This window comes from Equus quagga, chromosome 13, assembly GCF_021613505.1.
Source record: "Equus quagga isolate Etosha38 chromosome 13, UCLA_HA_Equagga_1.0, whole genome shotgun sequence".
NCBI lineage: Eukaryota > Metazoa > Chordata > Mammalia > Perissodactyla > Equidae > Equus > Equus quagga.
The window spans coordinates 78,501,666-78,522,229 of record NC_060279.1 but is presented as its reverse complement, the minus strand read 5'-3'; the positions used below and the strand labels follow the sequence as shown (position 1 = coordinate 78,522,229).

Below are 20,564 nucleotides of genomic sequence, written 5' to 3'. Positions count from 1 at the left end.
TCTCTGAGGCTCTAGTGGCTGATACATCAGTCAGGGCCTCCTTTTCCTTCTTTCCCCCCAGTTCACCCCCTCTGGAAGGGCCCAGCCTGCATGCCAGGGGGCGCCCGGCAGTCCCCCATCAACATCTGCCAGAGGGACAGCGTCTACGACCCCCGGCTGCAGCCGCTTCAGGTCTCCTACCACGCGTCGGCCTGCCTCTACGTCTGGAACACGGGCTACCTCTGCCAAGTGGAATTCGACGACTCCACTGAGGGGTCAGGTGAGCCTGAGGGGCCTTCTTTCCTCCTGCCCCTCCTGAGAGTGGGCCTTGGGCTTTGCAGAGAAGGGGATGATGTGCTTGTGTCGGTTGTTTGGAGACAAGGAACAGAGGGGCCTCGGCATTGTGGAGGCAGGAACAGGAAGAACGTGTGAAGTAGACGGGGGCGGGGAGAGCGAGGCTCGCCTTAAAGACGATAACCCATCACCCACAGTCACACGGGTTTACCAACCAGGGACAAAACTGTGAGCAAGTCAAGTCGCTTCCCTCCCTCGGGTTACATTCTAGGGCAGAAAGAAACAGTGAGCTAACAAAAATGTAAACACATGGCAGCTTCGAGGAAAGAAGTGAGGAGAGAGGCGTGGCGGAGGTGAAGCTGGAGAGGAGAGAAGGAAGGGCATGGTGCCCATGGCAACGGCAGGGCTGGGCGTCCGGAGCCTGTCACCTCGCTGGTTCTTACTCAGAGTGAGAGGGCCACCAGCAGACAGTGAACTGGCTGATGCTTTAAATGGACTCCCTGCGGCTTTGAGGAACAGGATGGGAGGAGGGCAGTGGTGGAGCAGGGACCAGGCAGGGGGCTGTCTGGGATGACAATGGTGGATGGCTGTGTGGTGGGGCGGCAGGGAGGTGGTGAGAGAGGCCTCAGGAGCCATTGATGCTGGCTCGGCCAGCCAAGGAGTCAAAAGAAAGATTTCTTGGACTCTCAGGGTCTGGCAGTAGTGCTCTTTTATTCAGAGAACAGCATGGAGTAGCATGGGGACACGCCCCACAGGCAGTGAAGCGCTGCAATGTGTTGAGGGTAGGGCTAAATTTATAAGGCATAGGTATGGGAGTTGTTTTTTTTTACTAGACAAAGGAAAGATCATGTAAAAAGTCGTTAAAATGGTGTCAGTGCAGGTGGGGTCTGTTATTGGGTGGTCCTATAACTTTGGATGGGAGTCAGGTCAGGACGTCCTATGCTCCCGGAGGACAGTATAGATCGGCGTGTAGGCCTGGACGCCTGGGCTTCTCTCCCTGCGGCAGCCTTAACCCACGTCACCATGAGCCCTCGCTGGGTCCCAGCACTGTGCCAAGGGCTCCACCTGAGCCTTGTCCTTGCATCCTCATCAGGAGTCCTCAGGAGTGTGGGGTGGACACTCCAGCAGCCTTGGGAAGGTTCTTTCTACCCTGATTTTGCTTATCAGGATCGGCTGCTAGATCCACCTGGCATTTTCCAGCACCTGTTGGTATCATTATGAGGCTTGTTTCTGCTGAACATCCATTTTCCGTCTGGGAGTCGGGAATTTTGGTACATGCCAGGTTGGGCATCCCTGGTGCATCACACTCCACACGTGCTGTCACAACTCGTTGCTGGGGGATTCGGCTCGTCCCGTGCCACTCCGCCAGAGAGGCCTGTGGAAGCTGCGCCTGGTTTCCTCCAGGCTCCACAGTCGGCGCCTCTCTCTCCCTTGGCTGATTTTGCTTGTGTCCTTTTGCTGCAATAAATCTCAGCCATGTGTACAGCTGTATGCTGAGTCCTGGGAACCCTCCTAGGGAATTATTGAACCTGGGCACCCCTGACATAGCCCCCGGGCCCAGGTCCTTTCCGGGCCAGCCCTTGGTCGGTTGTCTTGTTCACTGCCCCCGTGAGGATGTGAACTCCATGAGGGCAGAATCACTGTTCCATACCAGGCACCCCAGGTGCTCAGTCAACTGATGGATGAGTACTGAATGAAAAGTTAAAGGAACAAACAAGACCCCATTTCCTCACCTGAGAGTGGAGAAAGGGAGGCGGCCACTTCAAAGGCTGTCGGGGGAAGAGGCGAGACCACCCTAGGGAGGCACTCAGCGCCGCTGCGTCTGCAGAGACAAGCTCCCAGCATCCACTGCTCTGGCTGCTGGCCCAGAGCCCACCTGTCTGTGTGACCAATAGGAGACACTCCAGCGGGAAGGGGCTTTCACATGTGCCTCTGCACTCATCCCGCGGGCCAGTGCAAAGGCGCCGTCTGCCTTCACCAGCACCTGGGACACTCTCTCAGCTCCTCCTGCCCAGCCCTGTGTCCTGGCTTTGCCATGACTCTGTGCTTGCACTTCCCCTAGTCAAGACTGCATTCTCCTGGAAATTCTCTGTCCCCCGACATGGGAGGCCCACTCTGAGCACCCTGAATGTGTGATGGCCGTGTGTTGGCCTTCTTGGAGCCCAGGGAGAGGGACCAGATGGAGCAGAGGCCCAGACTGACCTGCCCCACCTCTGATAGACTGGAGGGCAGGGAGCCCTGTCTCCCTGCGCTGGGCCTTTCCAGGTGTCTCTGTCCTCGCCTCATGGGTGAAAAGGAGCCCCTGTTTCCTGAGCAGCCACCCCTGTGCCCACAGTTGCTCCCAGTTGCTCTTGGCCAGTCTTCACAACATCTCTCAGGGAACTTCTCACGTCGGGCTCACCCAGTGAGGGATGGAAACCCCAACTCCAGCCCACAGAAGCAAAGAAGAACTTCTTGGAAGGAGAAGGCCAGCTCAGAGAAGAGAAGGCGGAGCTGGACACCCAGATCTCGGGAAGGAACCAGCCGGCTCAGCCATCAGGGAGCAGGGGTTTATGTGCTTACTTACTTGGTGTGCCAAATTTTTCTGCTGTCGTGGGTTTGTTCCAAGTTCAAATTCCCAAGAAGCAACGGAAATTGGATTTTCAGGTTTAACGTGGTTTATATTATTTTAAAAAATTTTATGCAGCAGCTTTAAAAGATTGAATAAAGAATAATAGCTCCTGAACTGTTAATTGCTTGGTTAATAGTTGTGTGAATATACCAATAATTGTGAGAAAACCAGATATGGATGTAGGTGAGTTACTGTAGAATTCCTACTCTTCCTGTGTAATTTCTGTGTGTAGTTATGGGTCATGCTGATATCTATATGACAGATTTATTTCCGTTAAGTCGTGAAATATGAGAAACTCTGAAGGTCGCTTTGGATTTCTGTATGTGTATTGTGAAGATGCATTTGACAAAATAATTCAGAGTCCTGGGGGAAAGGGTCTGGCAGCTGAGCCTGGTGCTCACCCAGCCCTCCGTCAGTGGAGCACCCCATACCCTGAACCATGTCCTTGCCAAGACCACACGCTCAGGAAAGGGGTGGTCCCGGGGGAAGTCGTGATGCTATTTCTAAAAGGGGAGAGTACACTGGACAGACAAGCAAACAGCCTCTTTAAAAGCACCATCATCCGATGAGTAACAGCACAGCACCGATGGGAAATATGAGGCCCAGAGAGACCCCTGGCCAGAGGTCGCAGAGCCCTCACAGCGGGATTCCCTGATCTCCAAGAAGGCATTTTAGGAGCATGAACACTGTATGGAAAAAATCTGCATCCAACATGCACAGAGATCAGGCCACAGGCGCCAACCTCAGCATAAGGGAGGAAAGTGCTAGCACATGCAGGGAGTGTGGCCAGCTCACAGTCAGGTCCCCGGCAGAGCCAGCAGTCTGCTCACAACCCAGGCAGGGTTCCTGGCTCCAGCTCAGCCAAGCCTGTGTCCAGTGTGTCCACACCAATGGGAGGGCCAGTGGGCAGCAAGGGTCAGCCTGGGACGCCATCCCTCAACCACCAGCAAGAAGAAGCCCACGCCGGACCCTCCTGACAAGTGGGGCAGAGACGTCTCTGTGGTTATTGTTGTCTGGATGTCTTACATCCTGTGCGCCCTGGAGTCTAGATGTTCCTGTGTCTCTCAGGAGCTCAGAGTCAGACTTCAGGTTGGGAAGCTAGACTTTCGCAGGTGATAATTCTCCCCAGAATCACAAGTCAAGGCCTCCTTTTGGTCAAGAATTTCAACCTCTTGAATTTTTACCCAAAGCTTGAACCATAGAATGGGTGTGGCCAGTCCAAGCAGCCATTCCTCTCGCTTCAGCACTTGGCCCAGCGTGGATATGAGACTCAGGCCAGACCAGCGAGAGCCAAAGAATTTTTCTTGGAAATGTTAAGAGAATCTCTCTTTGTGCCTGCGCTGTGCGAGGGTCAGCTGTGGCCCTGGGCCTGCCGTCCTCAAAAGAGAGCAAAGCCAAGAGGTGGAGAGAAATGGAGGCCCGAGGCCATGGTGGGAGCCTCTAAACACAGCTGTGCCGGAGGCCAAACCAGCCCCTGCACTCATCAAGCTCTTTTTTGCTGAAGTCGGTTGTGATTTAAGCTTCTGTCACTTCTTTCCAAGAGTCCCAATACAAGTAGACCAGTAACAAGTGATTAAGTTGGGAGAGAAGACGTAGAAGGGCGGGAGCTGGAGAATCGCCAGCGTCCATCCTTCTCGTCTTTGCTCAAACGTGATTCAGCTGTGGGCTGGCCTGTGCGGCCCGTGTGCGGGGGAGCATTGGCAATGCTCTGGCCAACTTGGCCCACAGAGATGGGCAGTCAGGTGCTTTAAGATGCTTAGGCCGAGCCTCCGGGAAGCCAGGCCTCACATGAGCCCGGCCCTTCCGCGTACGTGGCTGGTGGAGTGCTGGGACTGTTCAGCAGCTGGTCTTTGGGTTTGGGGGAGGGACAAGAAGGCATGATTTGTAGTGTTTGCCAGGTTCCTCGGTGTGAATCCTCCCGCACAGCCGATTTCGAGCTCCCAACGCAAAGGCGCTGCTCCTAAGCTGGGAAGAGATGTGCACAGTCCGTTTCCAGGAGCCAATACGTACGAACCAGTCCCGCATGTCACTGTCCCTAGCCCTCTTCCCTCTCAGTGCCTGCTACCTCTGATCTCATTTTTGCTCTCCAAGTGAGACATTCACTGTATTCATTAAGGCTTCTTTTGGGTTGCATGACTGAGCTCAACTCAAACTGGCTTAAGCAAAGAGGAGGGAAACTCACTGGCTCAAATCCTAAAAAGTCCAGGGCGTGGCTGGGTCAGGTGGTGGAACAACACCAATGGGAATCTGAACGCTCCATTTCTGGGCTCTGCCTTCCCCGGGGTGGACTCATTCCAGACCAGGGATTCCCAAATGGGGGCAAAGATGGTGGCCCACGGCTCCGGCTCACCCTCCCCATGGAGGGCCACCAAGAGACAGCGCCTCTGTCCCAGCAGTTGCAGCATCAGCCCCAGAGCTGATTCTCATTGTCCAGCTTGGGTCACTGTCCTGGGTGAGCCAATCACAGTGACTGAGGATGGGCCTGCCCTGGGGCAAGGAGGTCAAAGAGTGGAGGACCACAGGGTTCTGGAGAGGCATCCTAGAGCCCGCTCCACTGGGCCAGACGTCCTTGCCATTGACCCCAAGCTGACCTCAGCCCACCCCGATTCGTGTCACTCTCAAAGTTCAAGGCTTCTCTGCCCTGATGCAGACAGGCCCCTGTGTTGACCTGGTCCTGACCCCGCTTTTCGACTTCTCCACCACCTTCCCAGTCTGGTTCAAAGAGACTCACCCTGCCCTGCCACAGACCGAAGTAATTATCTGGGTGTCTCTCCCCAGCCATATAAATTAGTCGGATAATTCCGCCTGTGGCTCCTGTCCACACAGGCCAATCTGGTTTTACTTTACTGGTCATTTCTCCCAAACCCAGTTTCCTTTTTCTTTCTCTCCTACTCAATTGCACATGCTCCTGCCCCCCTCCATCGTGACAGCTGGTTTTCTGGCTTCCAGTCCCCCTCTTTCAGATCCCCTGTCTCCTTTGTTCACCTCCATTGGAAACTGGGAGCCGCTGAGAGCAAAGGAAATGGAAAACACAGCTGAAAGACGGAAAGTACTAAAAAAAAGCTTTGCAGCAAGAAAATGAGAATAATGAGACTTTCCCATAATTTAAAACAAACACTGGATAGAGGCAAAGGAAAGGCCTCCGGAGCAAGAAGGGAGGTGAGTGGAGAAGGCGCACGAATCGGAGTAACTTTGCATAAAATACGATGGCTTAGGTTGCCTTAGGCCAACAACAGGGGAGAGCCAGAAACGCAAAGTGAGACATAACCAGGAGGTCGAGGACGTTCTCCGCCAGCGTGGAAGGTGCCAGCAGTTTTTCCAGTGGGCGAGGGATACTGTGAGCACTTGGAGATTAATGCTGGCCAGCGAGGATGACTAACAGAGGTAGAGGCAGCCGGCTCTCTCCAAGAACGTGAGGGGCGGCGCTGGAGGCCAAGGAAGAAAGGACTGGTGGAGGGGGCGGAGCTGCCCGCGAGTGGGGATGGGGCTTTTGAGGAGGGAAGGAAGCAATGGAGGGAAACAGCGCAGCTCCCAAGAGACCCCTTGTCAGACCCCATGCACCACCATGCTGGGGAAGCCCTCTTGTCCCAGCTCAAGAGATGTTTGTCCTCAGGAACAGCGGCACTGGCCCCATCTGATGAGCAGTGTTGGCACCGAGTGTGATGGAAGGCCACAGACAGATCCCACTGCTTCTCGAGAAGACGCCCTGTGTGCTGGGAACCAGATCCTAAATGACCTGGTGGTACTGGTCATTTCTGTCGCGAGACGACATTTGAGAGCTTGTGACAAATCAACGGCTGATTGGGGGTTAAGTCTCACGATCACCCCAAGAGATAGGCAAATCTTCCCATTTATCGGAAGAGGACACCCACATCCAATATTCAAACCCAGGGCTGTTTCCAAATCCTACTGCCTCCCGCCACCCGTGGAAGAGCAGCCAGGGCACTGGGGTCTTGCTGACAGCGCCAGGCCTGACTCCAGGGAGCTAAGATGCCCTGTTCCCCATCCCCACCACTCAGCCTGCCCACTTAGCTGAGTGGCGTGAAGAGAACAGCAAATGGAAAAACACCTCTGTCTTCCATACTAGACCCTTCTCCTCTGGGGGACAGGGTCCTGGGCTGCCCCCCAGCACCTCAGTGGCAGCTCATCTTACTCTTTAAGGGAGTAAGCATGGTGGTGAGAGCCCCATCTCTGGGCAGAAAGAGCCAAGTGTGAGGCTGCATTCCTCCACTTACCAGCTGGGTGGCATGAGCATGTCCCCTAAACTCTCTGACCCTCAGTCTCCTCTTCTGGAAACTGAAGCTCTGACGTTGGCTGGTTGGTGGGAGGATTGAAAGAGGGCCTGTGTGAAGCGCCCAGCACCGTGCCAAGAGAATTGAGCAGCCAGCCAATGACAGCTTCGCCTCCTGGGGTTCATTCAAAATAAAATCATCAAATGAGGCACCGGCCATGTGCTCTTTTAATGTTTTCCACTAGGGGGAACACAGAGAAGGCAGAGAAGCAGCTGCTGGCCAGGCTGAGTCTGGCTTTCTCTGACTACGGAGGACTCCATGTGTTTGTGTGACCCAGGCAATCGGCCGAAGGAAGAAAAATGGGAACTCCAAGCCTGGAGGCCCTTATCCTACTTGTGAGCAGCCTTCTGGAAGGGGCACTCACTCGCGAGGACAGTAATCAGCAGCTGAGGTGTCAGGCACTGAAGCCAGGGGCCTGCTAATACTCCTTCCAACATCAAAGTGAAATTTAAGTCATTTGTAAAGTGGGGCCAATAACGGCCTTTTATCCTCTAAATGGCAGTTAATAATTATCCCCGGTGCCAAGAGATCCCAGCTGGGCATGGTTCCTGAGAGCTGAAGGCCACGGGCGCTGTTCACCACTGTAGAACCTGCAGCTGGCACACACAGCAGGAGCTCAATGAATGAATGTTTGCTCCTGGAGTGAATGCATGACCTGCAGACCAGCGTGAGTTTAAAGTCTGCAGACCTCACTTCCGCCAGTTGGGGATCTTCGGATGCAAGCCAAAGAAACTGACTCCAGCCACATAAGAATTTGGGGGCTCCCTCCTGGAAAGGTAGGCTGGAGATCGGGCCTGGAGACAGGTCAGGAATGCGGCAGGAAGAACTGCTTTCTCATCCCTCCGGCCCCAGCATCGTCCCACACCGGACCCAAGTCCCAGGGACCCTTCCGTGAGCCGGGTTAGGTGAGAGGTGCCTGCAGCAAGGCATGAACTAGTGGTTCAAGATTATGCAGAGGAGGAAGGGAGGATTACGGAAGGGAATTCTGTGCTGTCAGGAAGGGCACTGTGGCTGCATGGTCCCAAGATGACACCTTGACTGGGATGAGAGAACGTGATTATCACACTGTGGTCCTGGGGCAGTTATGTTTCACTGCAAATTAATAAACTGGTAATCCAGTTCCTAAAACTATATATTTTCCATCTTCCTTCCTTATTTATCTACTGTCTCTTATCTCAGGTCCTGGGCTTGGGAATTTTGGGGGGGTCAGAGGTGTTATTTTGGACGTTAGGTGCAGGTGTGGTTCTTTGACCCTGTCCCCTCACCAGGCTGCACAAGAAGCTGCAATTATGAATCTGCAGTGTAGCAGCTCACGCCACTACCTCCTGGGTTTAGTGAGCACTTACTGTGCACAGTACTGCTTCAGGTCCCAGAACCTTCCAGATGCAGTCTTTGCTTGCAAGGAGATCTCAAGTTAGGAAATAAGTGGAAAGGTGAATTGAAAGATAAACTGAGTCGCACATGGCAAATGCAAGCCCTGCCACCCCCTCCCCCACCTCTCAAGGCAGACGTGAGCTCTGGATCCTGCATCTTCCCCACACCCCTGCACCGGCCACTGCACACGGCTGCACTCAGAGAGGGCAACGCAAGGAGGGTCCACTGACCACGTCTGCAAGGCTGGCGTGTGGATCAGGAGGGGCCACCACGTTCCTCAGGGTTTCGGGAGGCGGAGGAGGATCAGTGGCTGGGATGTGAGGTGTGTGGGCAGCGTGGGAGGAGAAGGGGACAGAGCAGAGCTGCGTGTGGTGGGGGAGGCCTAAGAGAGGAGGCAGGGGCATTGTGGGCAGAGACTCAATGGAAAGGACGAGAAAGAGGAGAGACTTGAAAGGAGCCCCGGCGGAGGCCTCGGGAGGATGACTTTGAGGACTTTGTGTGTGAGATGCTGAGCAGATTCCTGTAACTTACTCAGGAGAGCCCACCACAGACTGTGGTATTCTCCAGGGCTTTCCACGTTGGCCTTGTGATTGAAAGGAGAACGTCAGCGGGCAGCAGCACCTCAGCCTCCAGGCACCCAGCATCCTCGGCCTTCGTGCTACTCACTGGGGCAGAAGAGCACCAGGGAAGGGCTCCGGGCGCACCCCACAGCACGTTTTCTACCCGCTCGCCCACCTACAGTTGAGTTCGGAGTCAGGCTAGAGGAGTGGAGGAATCGAACAGCTGATGGCATCAGCAGACTCTTGCAGGATGTGTCCGTTTGTAAAGACTGGAACATTCAAAGTCTGTTGATGAAAGCTCCCCTACCTGGCCCCTGCCCGCACCAGCCCCTCTGCCCCTCAACCCACCCCTCATTGCCCCCTGCATGAATGTCCACCACTTGGAACTCCCACCTGATCCACCACGGTGACCTGCTCTCCCTCCAGTCCTCGCTCCCTCTTGTCCCTTTCTGCCTGGAACTGTCTTTGTCTCCATTCCTCAGGCTCACCTAGGCCACCACTTCCTCTAGGAGGCCCTCTCTGATGCCCTACACCAGTTGAGCTTCCCGCAAAACGTCCCATCTGTGCCTGCCCCAACGCTTCTCGCTGCGGATGCCCGTCAGTGAGGCACCGTCTGCCCTCCCTGTTGATCCCAAGATCCAGGAGAGCAGGATTGCGTGTGTGTCATTCTCTCCCCATCCCCGCTACTTAGAACTGTGGGCGGCAGAGAGGAGGAACTCGGGGAATATTTATTGAATGGATGGTTTATTCTCTTTTATGCTTCTGTGGCTGGCTGAGCCCCTTCTCATGGACACTTTCTTAAGACATGTCTGTCCTTCAATGTCTTTACATGCAGGTCCTGTCTTGGGAATAAGAGTAGCTGTTTTGGGTGACTGCAAACCTCTGCTATGATGATGATGATGATGATCATGGTGATGATAATTTTAATAATAATAATACCAGCAATACAAACAGAAAGTGCTACCACTAGTTGAGCCCCTGTGAGGTGCCAGGGGCCATTCTAGGGAGCGGTCTGTAGGCGTCACTGCATGTGATCCTTACTGTACGTGATCCTCGCCGTGTTCCAACGAATGGATGTCATTATGGTTTTACCAATACATGTCAAGCCTGAGATGCAGAGAATTAAAACAACCCGCTCAAGGCCACCCTGCCTAAGACCACAATTTGAGCTCTGGTCACCTGGCTTTAACACCAGAGCCAATGTGTGATGATCTTAGATTTTGACTCCCAGACAGCCGTCTGGACTCCCCCACTTCAGGGGTCTCCGGTGGGGCTGAGTCCCTCAAACGCTGGCAGCGTGCTGGTCACCAGCTCCTGCTGCTCCCTGCCTGGAGAGAATCCCAGAGACCGTCCTGATCCAGAGGACACACGGAAACCCTTTGCCCTTGCACTTTACAGCTTCGGAACGTTGCTTAAACCCCAGAGCAGCATCAAGAACAGGCTGATCCTCGGCAACATCTTATTTTTTGCAGTTGTGACTAATTAGAACATCTCTAACTTCTCTTGCACTTATTTTAAGCCATAAAACAACCATGACTGCCAAAAGCCTGCTTGTCCTGGAAAAAACAGTGAACTCAAATAGATGGCTATTAACAGCAGCTATTGTAATAGACAATAGTTTCTGGGGTCAGCAAACAGTAGCCTGGAGTTAGCCTCCAGCATCATCCGTCCTCAGGGGGTTTGGAGGGGCTGGTTCCGGTGCAATTCTCCAATTAAATCTTGATGCACCTGCTCGTGGGGACTGCTGGGGTGACGTATGGCCTCCGCTCCGTGGACAGACCCTACTGATGCAGGAGTCTGGGGACTGGAGGCTGGGGGCTGGCCAGATAAAGGTCCCCTTTTTACGAATTGGGCTTACCTTTTAAAACAGTTTTATTGAAGAGAATTACTCTGACACCATATAGCCATTATGAAAAGTGACTTTGAGATTATTTTATCCAGGGCTGCAGCCTTAAATTGGGTTCCCAACTTTCCCGGTGGGAAAAGTCGCAGAGTCTGCCTTGAACCTTGCTTCCAAAGCTGAGGGGCTGCACCTTCAAGCAGCCCTGGGTTGAGGTTGCCTGGTGGCCTGAGGCAGGTGGCTGACCTCCTCTGAGTCTCAGTTTCTTCATCTCGAAATTGGGCTAATAGTGCCCACTCGCAGGGCCATTGTGTGGAACCAATCATGGGAGGAGGAGACGGGGAGCGGGGGGAGGACATGGGACATCAAGTGCTTTGCACCATGTCCAGCAGCGGGCAGGCGCTCAATAGACGCTGGCTGTCGGTTAGTGGCATTCACAGCACGTCCTAACTGCCCACCAGGCTCTGAGCATGACTTGAGCTGATGGGTGTGGTTGCACAGCACCCAGGACCCATGAGACGGCCACTCCTCCTTCATCAGCTGCTTCGTCCCATTTCAGAGACATGTCATGGCTGCTGGTTTTCGTTCTTTGGGTGCTTCCAAAATGCCAAGCATTGTGCTAAGAACGTTGTGTCTCACACATGACATAATCCTTGCAATGTCCCTTGCAATATCGAGTAGCCTCTAGGTTCATCCCCATTTTACAGCTGAGGAAACTGAAGCTGGGAGTGGCTTCTTAACTGGACCAGAGTCACTCAGTTTGGAAGAGGTGGCGCCAGCATCTGACACCAGACCCCGCTCCTGACCACCTGCAGAAGGGGCAGGAAACGCTGTTTTCCTTTTTTAAAATGAAGACACTTGACATTTTGCTAGGGGGCTGTCTTTGCCCGTTGGTCTAATTTTAGAGACATTGTTCCAGGGAGATTTTCCGTGTAGTCGATACCCGCTGTGGTTCTTGAAAATAGAATTGTGCTTTTTGACAAGCTCTTTTTCTCTTCCTGAGATGCACTTAAAGGAGTGAGGCTGCAAGGGGCATCAAGCCCAGGACGGCCAAAATGCCGGACCCCAGTGTGTCTCCACCACCTGCCACAGGGGGCCGCTCCAGCCCAGCCCACGTTACAAAGTATCCCCCACTTATGCCCTAGAAATTCAGCCAGACCCAGACCCCTTGCTCTTCACTCATCGTCCTAGGAATCTCAGGTTTCGCCGTCTCCTTATTTGCGCCTGCATGTTACAGAGCTAGTGAGGTGCAGCAGCCTTCCGGGGATTCTGTTATGGGGTTGTTTGGTCCCAGCCCAGGGCAACCGCCGTTCATTGACAGATGACCACACAGCAGCCTGAAGGATGGGAGGAGAGGCATGTCCGGGAGGCTCCACTGAGAAGGAACATTCTCTCCTGCAGAGGGCAAGTGCCCTGGGCTTCCAAAGGACAGACATCCGTTTGTATTCTCTTACTAAAGCGGGAGACAGTGTCTTAGGGAAGCAGAAGGGCGGGAGTCCGACTGGCGAGAGGCTGCTTCAGCAGAGAATCTGGGGGCAGTTTGATGTCGGGGAGAGCATGAAACCATGGCCCGTGTGTCCAGTCCTGCACGGAGGGTGACCTTGGGAAAGTCTTCCGACCTCTGTTGCTCTTTACCTGCCAGAGGAAGGAGGAATGCTTGCCCTCCACCCGTCCCCTCCCAGCCCAGCAGTCTCCTGTTCTGGGCTCTCTGTCGTTAGCAACAGTGGGGAGTGATTTTTCTACAGGGTTATTTTTGGTGGGGATCTGGCAGACATCCAGCTAGCGGTACATTTATGCCTCACACGGTTGGTATCAATCTTCTTGGATTCTGTATGTGTGTGTCTGGGTAGAATTCTAAGATGCTTGAGCTGGAAAGAAAAACAAGAACCATTTAGCTGGCAATTCTATTGTTTTAGTCATTGAAGGAGCCGAGTCCCTGAAAGATTAGGTGCTGTCTAGTCACCAGCATCATTATCATCATTGTCGTCTGACAACACTTTACAACGGGCTTTCCCTGCCGTCGTCTCAGGTTATCCTGTCAGTACTCCTCATGTCATAGCCTCAGAGAGGCTGAGTAACTTGCTCAAGGTCACAGAGCAAATTAGGGGCAGAGCTAAATTACAAATCCAGGCCCACTCATGATTGTTGCCATCTGGCACTTTTGTTTTAGAAGAGATGTTATAGACGTGCGTGGACATCCACGTGGTTACCTTCTGGGTAAGTGAGCATATTGCCAGTCTCAGTCTCTCAGTGCCCAGGGCATCGCCTGGAGGAAAGTTGGTCAGATGAGTGGCAGACTCTCCCCTTAGGCTCACCTCTTGGTCACTAATTGGTACGTTTTGGTGGCACAAGGTCTCTGGCTGGACAGTACCACAAACTTCCTTTCCACCACAGCTACAAGGCTCCAGGCAGAAGAGGCACAAAGATTACCACTGCCTGCGTTTCGTGATTCTATAATTTCCTTAGAATATGTTTTTTACTTTGAAAGATAAAGTAGAAAAGGCATGGATTTTGGCACCAGATCTGTGTTCAAATCCCAGCTCCCATTGCTGGGATTACCAGCAACCCATCTAACCTCTCCTGATCAATGAAAATACGGTGCAAAACTAGGAAGGCTGATGGGCTCGAGTATCCTTACCCCTCAAAGGAAAAACATCACCCCTCTTGTATTTTTAGCCACAGAAAATCTCCATTAACATCTTGCCCTTCAAACCCGCCTGGGAGGTTTGCCCCTCTGCCTTGCCTTCCTCATGCACAGGGGGCTCCTTCCAGCTGCCTGTGCTGTTGGCCGCCAGCAGATCAGACTTCATGGTTTACAACGTTTTTGTGTACTTGCTGGGGAAGAGATACTCCTGTGTATTTTTTAGATTGAGATATAATTCATGCGTGTGTGTTCAGCAGAATAGATTACCTCTCAGAACCACAGAACTTTACAACCAGGGGTTATAGACCAACACTGTCATTTGCGAGTGAAGAAAGAGGAACGGGAAACTTCATGACTTGATCGAGGGCGCAATCACGAGCTGCAACTGTTTCCTAGTTTGCAGCTCAGTGCTTTTCTGCTACCAACTTTTTATGGCAAAAGCAAAACAGAAAACACCACTCGCCGGTAGCATTTGACACCGTCCATGGCATCCTTCACATCACTAAATGTTTTCCCTGGTTTTGCCACGTGGAAGACTTGGTGCAGGCAAGGCCACCCCCGGAACTCACCCCATTCTCTGGAGTGTCCTCCAGACTTGTCCCAGCCATCCCAGAGCACGGGTGCTCACTTCCGTCAGAAGCAAGATGTCCAACAGTGACCCTTATATTTGTAGCAGTTGTTGGTGGAAATCTGTTAGCAAAATGTAGCCAGAGACAAGCTATACCGCGTGCATCACAGTCACCCGGCAGCTTGTTAACATGCAGATTCCCAGGGCCTCTGGTGGGGGTACCCCCAGTTCCACAGGTTAGAGCCAGGTTCCTTGGTGATGGGAGCTCGTCACGTCTGAGCCGTGGGCGTCAGACTAACAGCTCTTGGGGAGGCCACACCAGTTGTTTAGGGTGACTTGGAAAGAACATCCCAGTAAAACCTGGTCACGTAGTGGGACCAGACTGAGCAAGGGCTGCAAAAAGGTCAGCACCGGTGGACAAGGTGGCTCATTGTATCTCAGAATGGGTTCATTTAAACGTCTTGCTCATTACATGTTAGTTTATGGAATTATTTTGTGACAGAATTTAAGCTGCTGTTTTTTAATTCAAAAGACATCATTTTTTTTAATTAAAGAAAAATCTGGAAATCTTATAGGACCAGCATGTACCTCAGAAACAGTTTTTCTTTGCCTATTGCTGCACGCAGCTGGGTTGAGGCCCCTACAGTCACCTGGTGGCTGCGCAGGAGTCTGTTCCCCCAGGCGTTTACAGTGAGGGAGGTGTGGCCGGCCCAGGGCCAGGCGGTGGCGACAGAGATGAGCAGAGGAGATCTCAGCTCTCACGGACCCACCTTCCAGTTTGTCATTTCAGTGCGACATCCTTTTCTTGAGAGTGAAATCATGTGACCTCCATGTAGACAGCAACACCACCGTCCAACGACCAGACAAACTAATGCACCAGTTCTACTGGCTTCATCTTCTAGGAATTAGCGGTGGCCCCTTGGAAAACCACTACAGACTAAAGCAGTTCCACCTCCACTGGGGAGACACGAACGAGTGGGGCTCAGAGCACACCGTGGACGCCCACGCTTTTCCGGCAGAGGTCTGTAGACGTCATCCTAGCAAGAATTGTGGGTGCTTTCTACCCTGCTTGGTTGCCCAGAAACAAAGGATTTCTCTAGTCATAGGGGACTCCCACTGCTCAAACTGCAACAATTCACCACCCTACCCATTCAATCACACAACTTTCCTAACAGGAGAGTACTGTTAGCACTTTGATTTAACAGAAGAAGAGACTGAGGTTCTGAGTGGTTACGTAACTTGCAAAGTCAGACGGCTGGGATTCAAGCACAGCGTCTGCGCTCTTAGCATCTCTCTCAGCCACCCCCTTGCTGCCGGTAGATTATAGACTAGAAGCTTCCTGTCCTTCAAGGCAGGCGAGGCTTTCTATTGAGAATCTGAAAATCTTCACAATAGAGATCATGTTCTTCAAGCAAAGTGATATTTGCAACATTCCAAATGGGAGTCAGTAAGTCACAGGAGTGGAGACAGATGTTAGGAGCTGGGTTTTGTAGTTACGGTGGGGTGACGGATGATGCCTTACAGATTTCCCCCGATATTTTATTATGAAATTTTTCCAACATACAAAAAAATGGAAACAACTGTGCGGTGAGAGCCCGTGCACTGCCACCAGATCCTGCAATTGACATTTTGCCACAGTCACTTGATCACACGGCTGCCCCCTGGCCCGTCCCTCCGCCCCTGACCAGGCACCTGGACTTCTGATGCATTTCAAATTAGGGACTGTTCCGTCTCAACTTTTTGTGGCCGTTGAGGGGAAGGAACACGATAGTGAAAATAGCACTAGAGGCCAGGCCACTGGAAACGTGAAAATCACCTATGATCACACACCCAGAGTTTAAAAATAGGGAGTCACGTCCCTTGCTATGATTATACATGTATTTACAAATATGACAGAAATAGAGGAACACTAGCTTGCCACATGCTCCCTTTGGTTTAACAACTCACCTTCTATCTTAGTAACTGTGTGTCTGCGCTGTGGTTTTTAATGAACAGCTATTTTAACAGAGGAAGTTGTGATTTATTAGAGGAGATCAGCGCTCGGGACCCGCCAGGGCCTCTCCCTGAGTGGGGCCGAGCAGGGGCTGCGGCCGTCCTGGCCACGCCTCTGGCCCAGGCTGGAGCCTACCGTTCCTGGGGGGTTGGGGAGGCAAAGCCAGCTCTAAAGGCAGGGTCTGTGACGGAAGAAGGCTTCTGTGGGGGCCAGGGCCCAGCCATCTCTGTTTCTGGGTGACGGCACTAGGACAGTGGGCGGGGGCTTCAGGTGAGCTATGCACCAGCAGGGAGAGGCCATGCCACTGTCACTGTCCCCGATGTGCATGGCCAGAGCACTGAGGCTTGTGTGGAGTGAGGTGCCACACGGGGCACATGAGGGCCCAGCACCCTCGGCAGAGCCCTCCAGGCCCTGGAATCCAGCTGCTGCATAGGGAGGGAGGGTCTTGTTGACCATGAGAGGCCACAGGCTTTCTGGGCTCTGGCTTGGTCGCCGTTCAGAAAGGCCTGGCCACAACTCATGCCTGTAAAGGGGAATATGTACAGACACCCAGGGCCCTTCTAGACGCTGAACCAAACTCAGCCTCCTCAGGACCACGTGTTCTCGTCACACAGAGCCCCAAGCCAGGCCTGGTTGTCCTGGTTCTGCCTCCTGCGCGCCAGTGACCCAGGAAAGCCCGTTTCCCCAGCCCTTACCCGCCTCTGATTTAGATCCTTGTCACCTGGCCAATCCCGATGCCGAGTTTGGGCTTAGGAAAACCAAAGGAGGGAAGTAAAATAAAGTCACAGACGAAGTTCAAGGTAGGGTGACAGATATAGAAGAAAAGAATGCAACATTTGGGGCACACTTAGACTAAAAAATTATTCGTTGTTTATCTGAAATTCAAATTTAACTGAGAGTCCTGGATTTTATTTCGCAGCCCTCGTGCAAGGATGTCTGAGAGCAACAAATAGTCCAACCGCCAATTTCTATTTTATAAAGTTGAAACGTGCCTCCTTTCTCTCGCCCCGACCCGCCGAGGCCCCTCCTCTCCGTGCTTTCATTGTTCGCTCAGCGCTGCAGCCCCCTCAGACCCAGCCATGATGCTGAATTCATTAAAATCATTAAATGGACATATAGGTCTGCCCCACAGAAGGAGGAGTGACTCTTTTGTTTCTTGCCGCATCGTGATAAATGTCATTTCTCTCGCTCCTGTGTTCCAGCTGCATTTAGTCCACTGGAATTCTGTGAAATACCAGAATTACAGCGAAGCTGTGATGGGAGAGAGCGGCCTGGCGGTGATAGGCGTCTTTTTAAAGGTAATCCTGCCAGGGCGTAGCTCTTCCAGAGAAGAAAGTCGTGTGCGGGAACCAAGAACTGCCTTTAGACACGGCCGATTTAGAGTGAACTGTGCTGTCGTCCTATCTTCTGCTTTTCCAAACCAATGTTTCGTGTCTGTGCTGTACAGCTGGGCGCCCATCACGAGGGGCTGCAGAAGTTGGTGGACGTCCTGCCGGAAATAAGGCATAAGGTGAGCTACGTATTTTGAAAGCAGCGTGATTGGAAAAGTAGAATTGTTTAGAGTAATGACTCATTTGCAAGGGAGAAAAACCATTTTGGTGGCCAGAGCATTGCAGAGGGGGTCTGAGGCCGGGACTGGGAATGGAACCCCCAGGGGCCGATTCTAGTTGTGTGGCTCCCTGGCTCACACTCTGACCTCGAAGGTGTCACTGCTATCCTCAGGGCCCTCCCTCTGCAGTATAGTAGGGGTGCTGGACTCGAGTCGAGCTTCCCAAAATTGAGTCAATCAGGCAGCATCTTGAAGATTTTTGCTATGTCCACCCACCAGTGGCACTATTATTTACTTAATATCTTTCATTACATGGACCCGCTTTTAAAAATCTTTAGCCTGTCCCAGGCAACGACACCCACTCGTGATAACATTTGCTTTAAAACTGATCGACCTAAGTACCATTAACAATTAAGAGTGCCCGCCCGCGTGCCTCCTAGCGCACTCGTCCGGAGGGAACTGGGATGGCCCAGGAGAACCTGGAGGCGGGAGGGAGGGACCGCCATGGAAACCCACCACTCGCTCGCTGGTGGCAATGGCTCTTCGCTCAGCTCCTTGTACGCCTTGCTGCGTTAAGCACAGCTCCAAAGATGGCGACGAGAACAATGTAGCTTTTCTCCAACATCAGCTGAGAAAGGACTTTGATGGAGAAATGGAAATTCCAGAGAAATGTCGTTTATTTGTTCGGTACCAAACAAAAGAATTCCAAGCAGGAAGGAGTCACCGTGGTCCTTGGACATGGGGACGGATAGGGCTCTGACCTGTCTTAACAATGGCGAGAGTGGCTCCAGATGAAAGCTGGGGGCCAGCCCTTCCTCGGCTGATTCACAGAGATTGTTTGATCTGTGTGGTGCGTTCCCCTTGATGTTGACCTCCTGGCCTGCCTGGTGGGATGGACAGCAGATCGCCCCCCGCTGCCCTGTCCGCCAGCTCAGGAACTCGGCAAGGTCAAGGTGCTGAGAGCATCCTCTCCGTCGCTGGTCTGCAGCCAGAGTAAACCTGGGATGTTTTCCCCACCAGCGTCCACCTCCTACGTAGGGTGGTCCCCACCTCTTGGCAGGAGAGAGAAGAGCTGACTGAGAGGTGCCGTTTACTCAAGGGGCTGCTTTCCTTCCATGGAAGGTGCTGGAGCGTTTCTCTCCCATGGGCCAACTCCAGCTCTTCTGGGCAAATCGCAGGGCAGAAATGGGTCAGTGGGAGATAGAGGACGTGCCTGTGGCTCAGTTCTGGTCCTGACACTCATCTTTGGGGCTCAGTTTCCTCACCTGAAAAGGAAGAGTGAGACTCTTAAGAGACAAAAGGCCCAGCCTTGGAGAGCAGGAGTCTGTGCTTCGCGGGTGGAGGGTGCATTCCATTTCCTGTCATTTGTCACAGTCGGCTCGCCATCCTGGGTTTCCCCAACGTCTGGGTTGATTATTGGAATTTGCGATGTAGTAAGTCTCCTCTGTGCTGTGCACTTCTACAGGTTTTGACAAATGTGTAGAGCCACGGTCCCCCATGCAGGACCATATAGCACGTTCTGTCCTGTGGCCTTTTGGAGCCAACCCCCGAACCTGGGGGAGCTGTGGTCCGTTTCCAGCCCTAGAGTTTTGCCCTTCTCCTGTTTTTATTCTCCCTCGCTGTATCGCGTGGAGCTTTCTCTGTAAGCTACTTCTCTTCCCTCTGGAGTGGGATGCTCATCAGCAGCAAAGAGGACTACACGTCGACCCACTTCTCCCAGCAAAGACAACTGGGGTGGGCGCCCGTCACCACGAGCTGGTCTGTCTGTATTCGAGATGAATGGGTGGTCTCCACCGTAACACCCTGGCCCTCCTGGCTGATGGACACACAAAGGAGGGGCCTTCGCTTGCTCTGGGGGCCCCAAGGGACAGCAGCTGTCTGTAAGCAGAGGGCAGCTCTGAACCCTAACATGCTTAAGAGAGCGACACAGAGGTCCTGGGAATGCTGCTGGAAACATAGGGATGGCCTCTCGGAATTTCAGTGGACAGGTGGTTGGGTCCATCCGTCTGCTCCTGCTCGTGGTCTGCTGCCTTCACCCCGACCCCTGCAGCCCGGGGAGGGAGGAACCAGCCCTGGCTTCGGGACGGGACCGACCTCCCGTAGCATCTGGGTTCTGCCACGTCTAATTACGTGGCTTTGAGAAAGTCACCTACATCTGTCTTACTTTCTTCCTCAATAAAATAGAAGCACCTCTCAAGGGTAGTTTGGAAAGTTCAAAGCCTTGGAAGGTGCCTGGCACATCAGCACCTTTGGGTTGGGGTGGGGGGAGGCGGAGGGCCTTCACTTGTCACCACACATCCACTGGTACTTTTTGCATTTGTCCCATGTGCCCATGTGACCTGTTTCCTTCAGGAATTAACTAGACCACATGGTGGAATATTACTAAGCTGTGAAAAGGAATGAAGCACTGACACGCACTGCAACGTGGATGAGCCTTGAAGATGCTCTGCCGAGTGAAAGAAGCCACACACAAAGGGCCACATTTCAGATGATCCCACTTACAGGAAGCGTCTAGAACAGGCAAAGGCATGGTGACAGAAAGCAGATTAGTGGGGCCTGTGGAGGTTGGGGCCTGTGGAGGGGTAGGGGCCTGTGGAGGTTGGGGCCTGTGGAGGTTGGGGCCTGTGGAGGTTGGGGCCTGTGGAGGGGTAGGGGCCTGTGGAGGGGCAGGGGCCTGTGGAGGGGTAGGGGCCTGTGGAGGGGCAGGGGCCTGTGGAGGGGTAGGGGCCTGTGGAGGTTGGGGTGGGCTAGCTAAAGAGTACTTCCTGGGGCTCTTTCTTTCTGGAGTTCTTTTTGAGATGATGAAAATGTTCTTATGTTGACTATGCTGGTGGTTGCACATATCTATCTGTGACTACAC

At 53.0% G+C, this 20,564-nt stretch overlaps 1 protein-coding gene across 2 annotated transcripts in view; it reads left to right on the top strand.

Moving 5' to 3' along the window:
- CA5A (carbonic anhydrase 5A) overlaps nucleotides 1-20,564 on the top strand; it is a 35,582-nt gene that overhangs the window by 7,738 nt on the left and 7,280 nt on the right. For both annotated transcript variants that reach the window (XM_046681796.1, XM_046681795.1), the window contains exons 3-6: nucleotides 62-259; nucleotides 15,065-15,183; nucleotides 17,358-17,453; nucleotides 17,603-17,665. In XM_046681796.1, coding sequence (XP_046537752.1) covers nucleotides 62-259; nucleotides 15,065-15,183; nucleotides 17,358-17,453; nucleotides 17,603-17,665 — 476 coding nt within the window. The remainder of the gene's footprint in view (nucleotides 1-61; nucleotides 260-15,064; nucleotides 15,184-17,357; nucleotides 17,454-17,602; nucleotides 17,666-20,564) is intronic.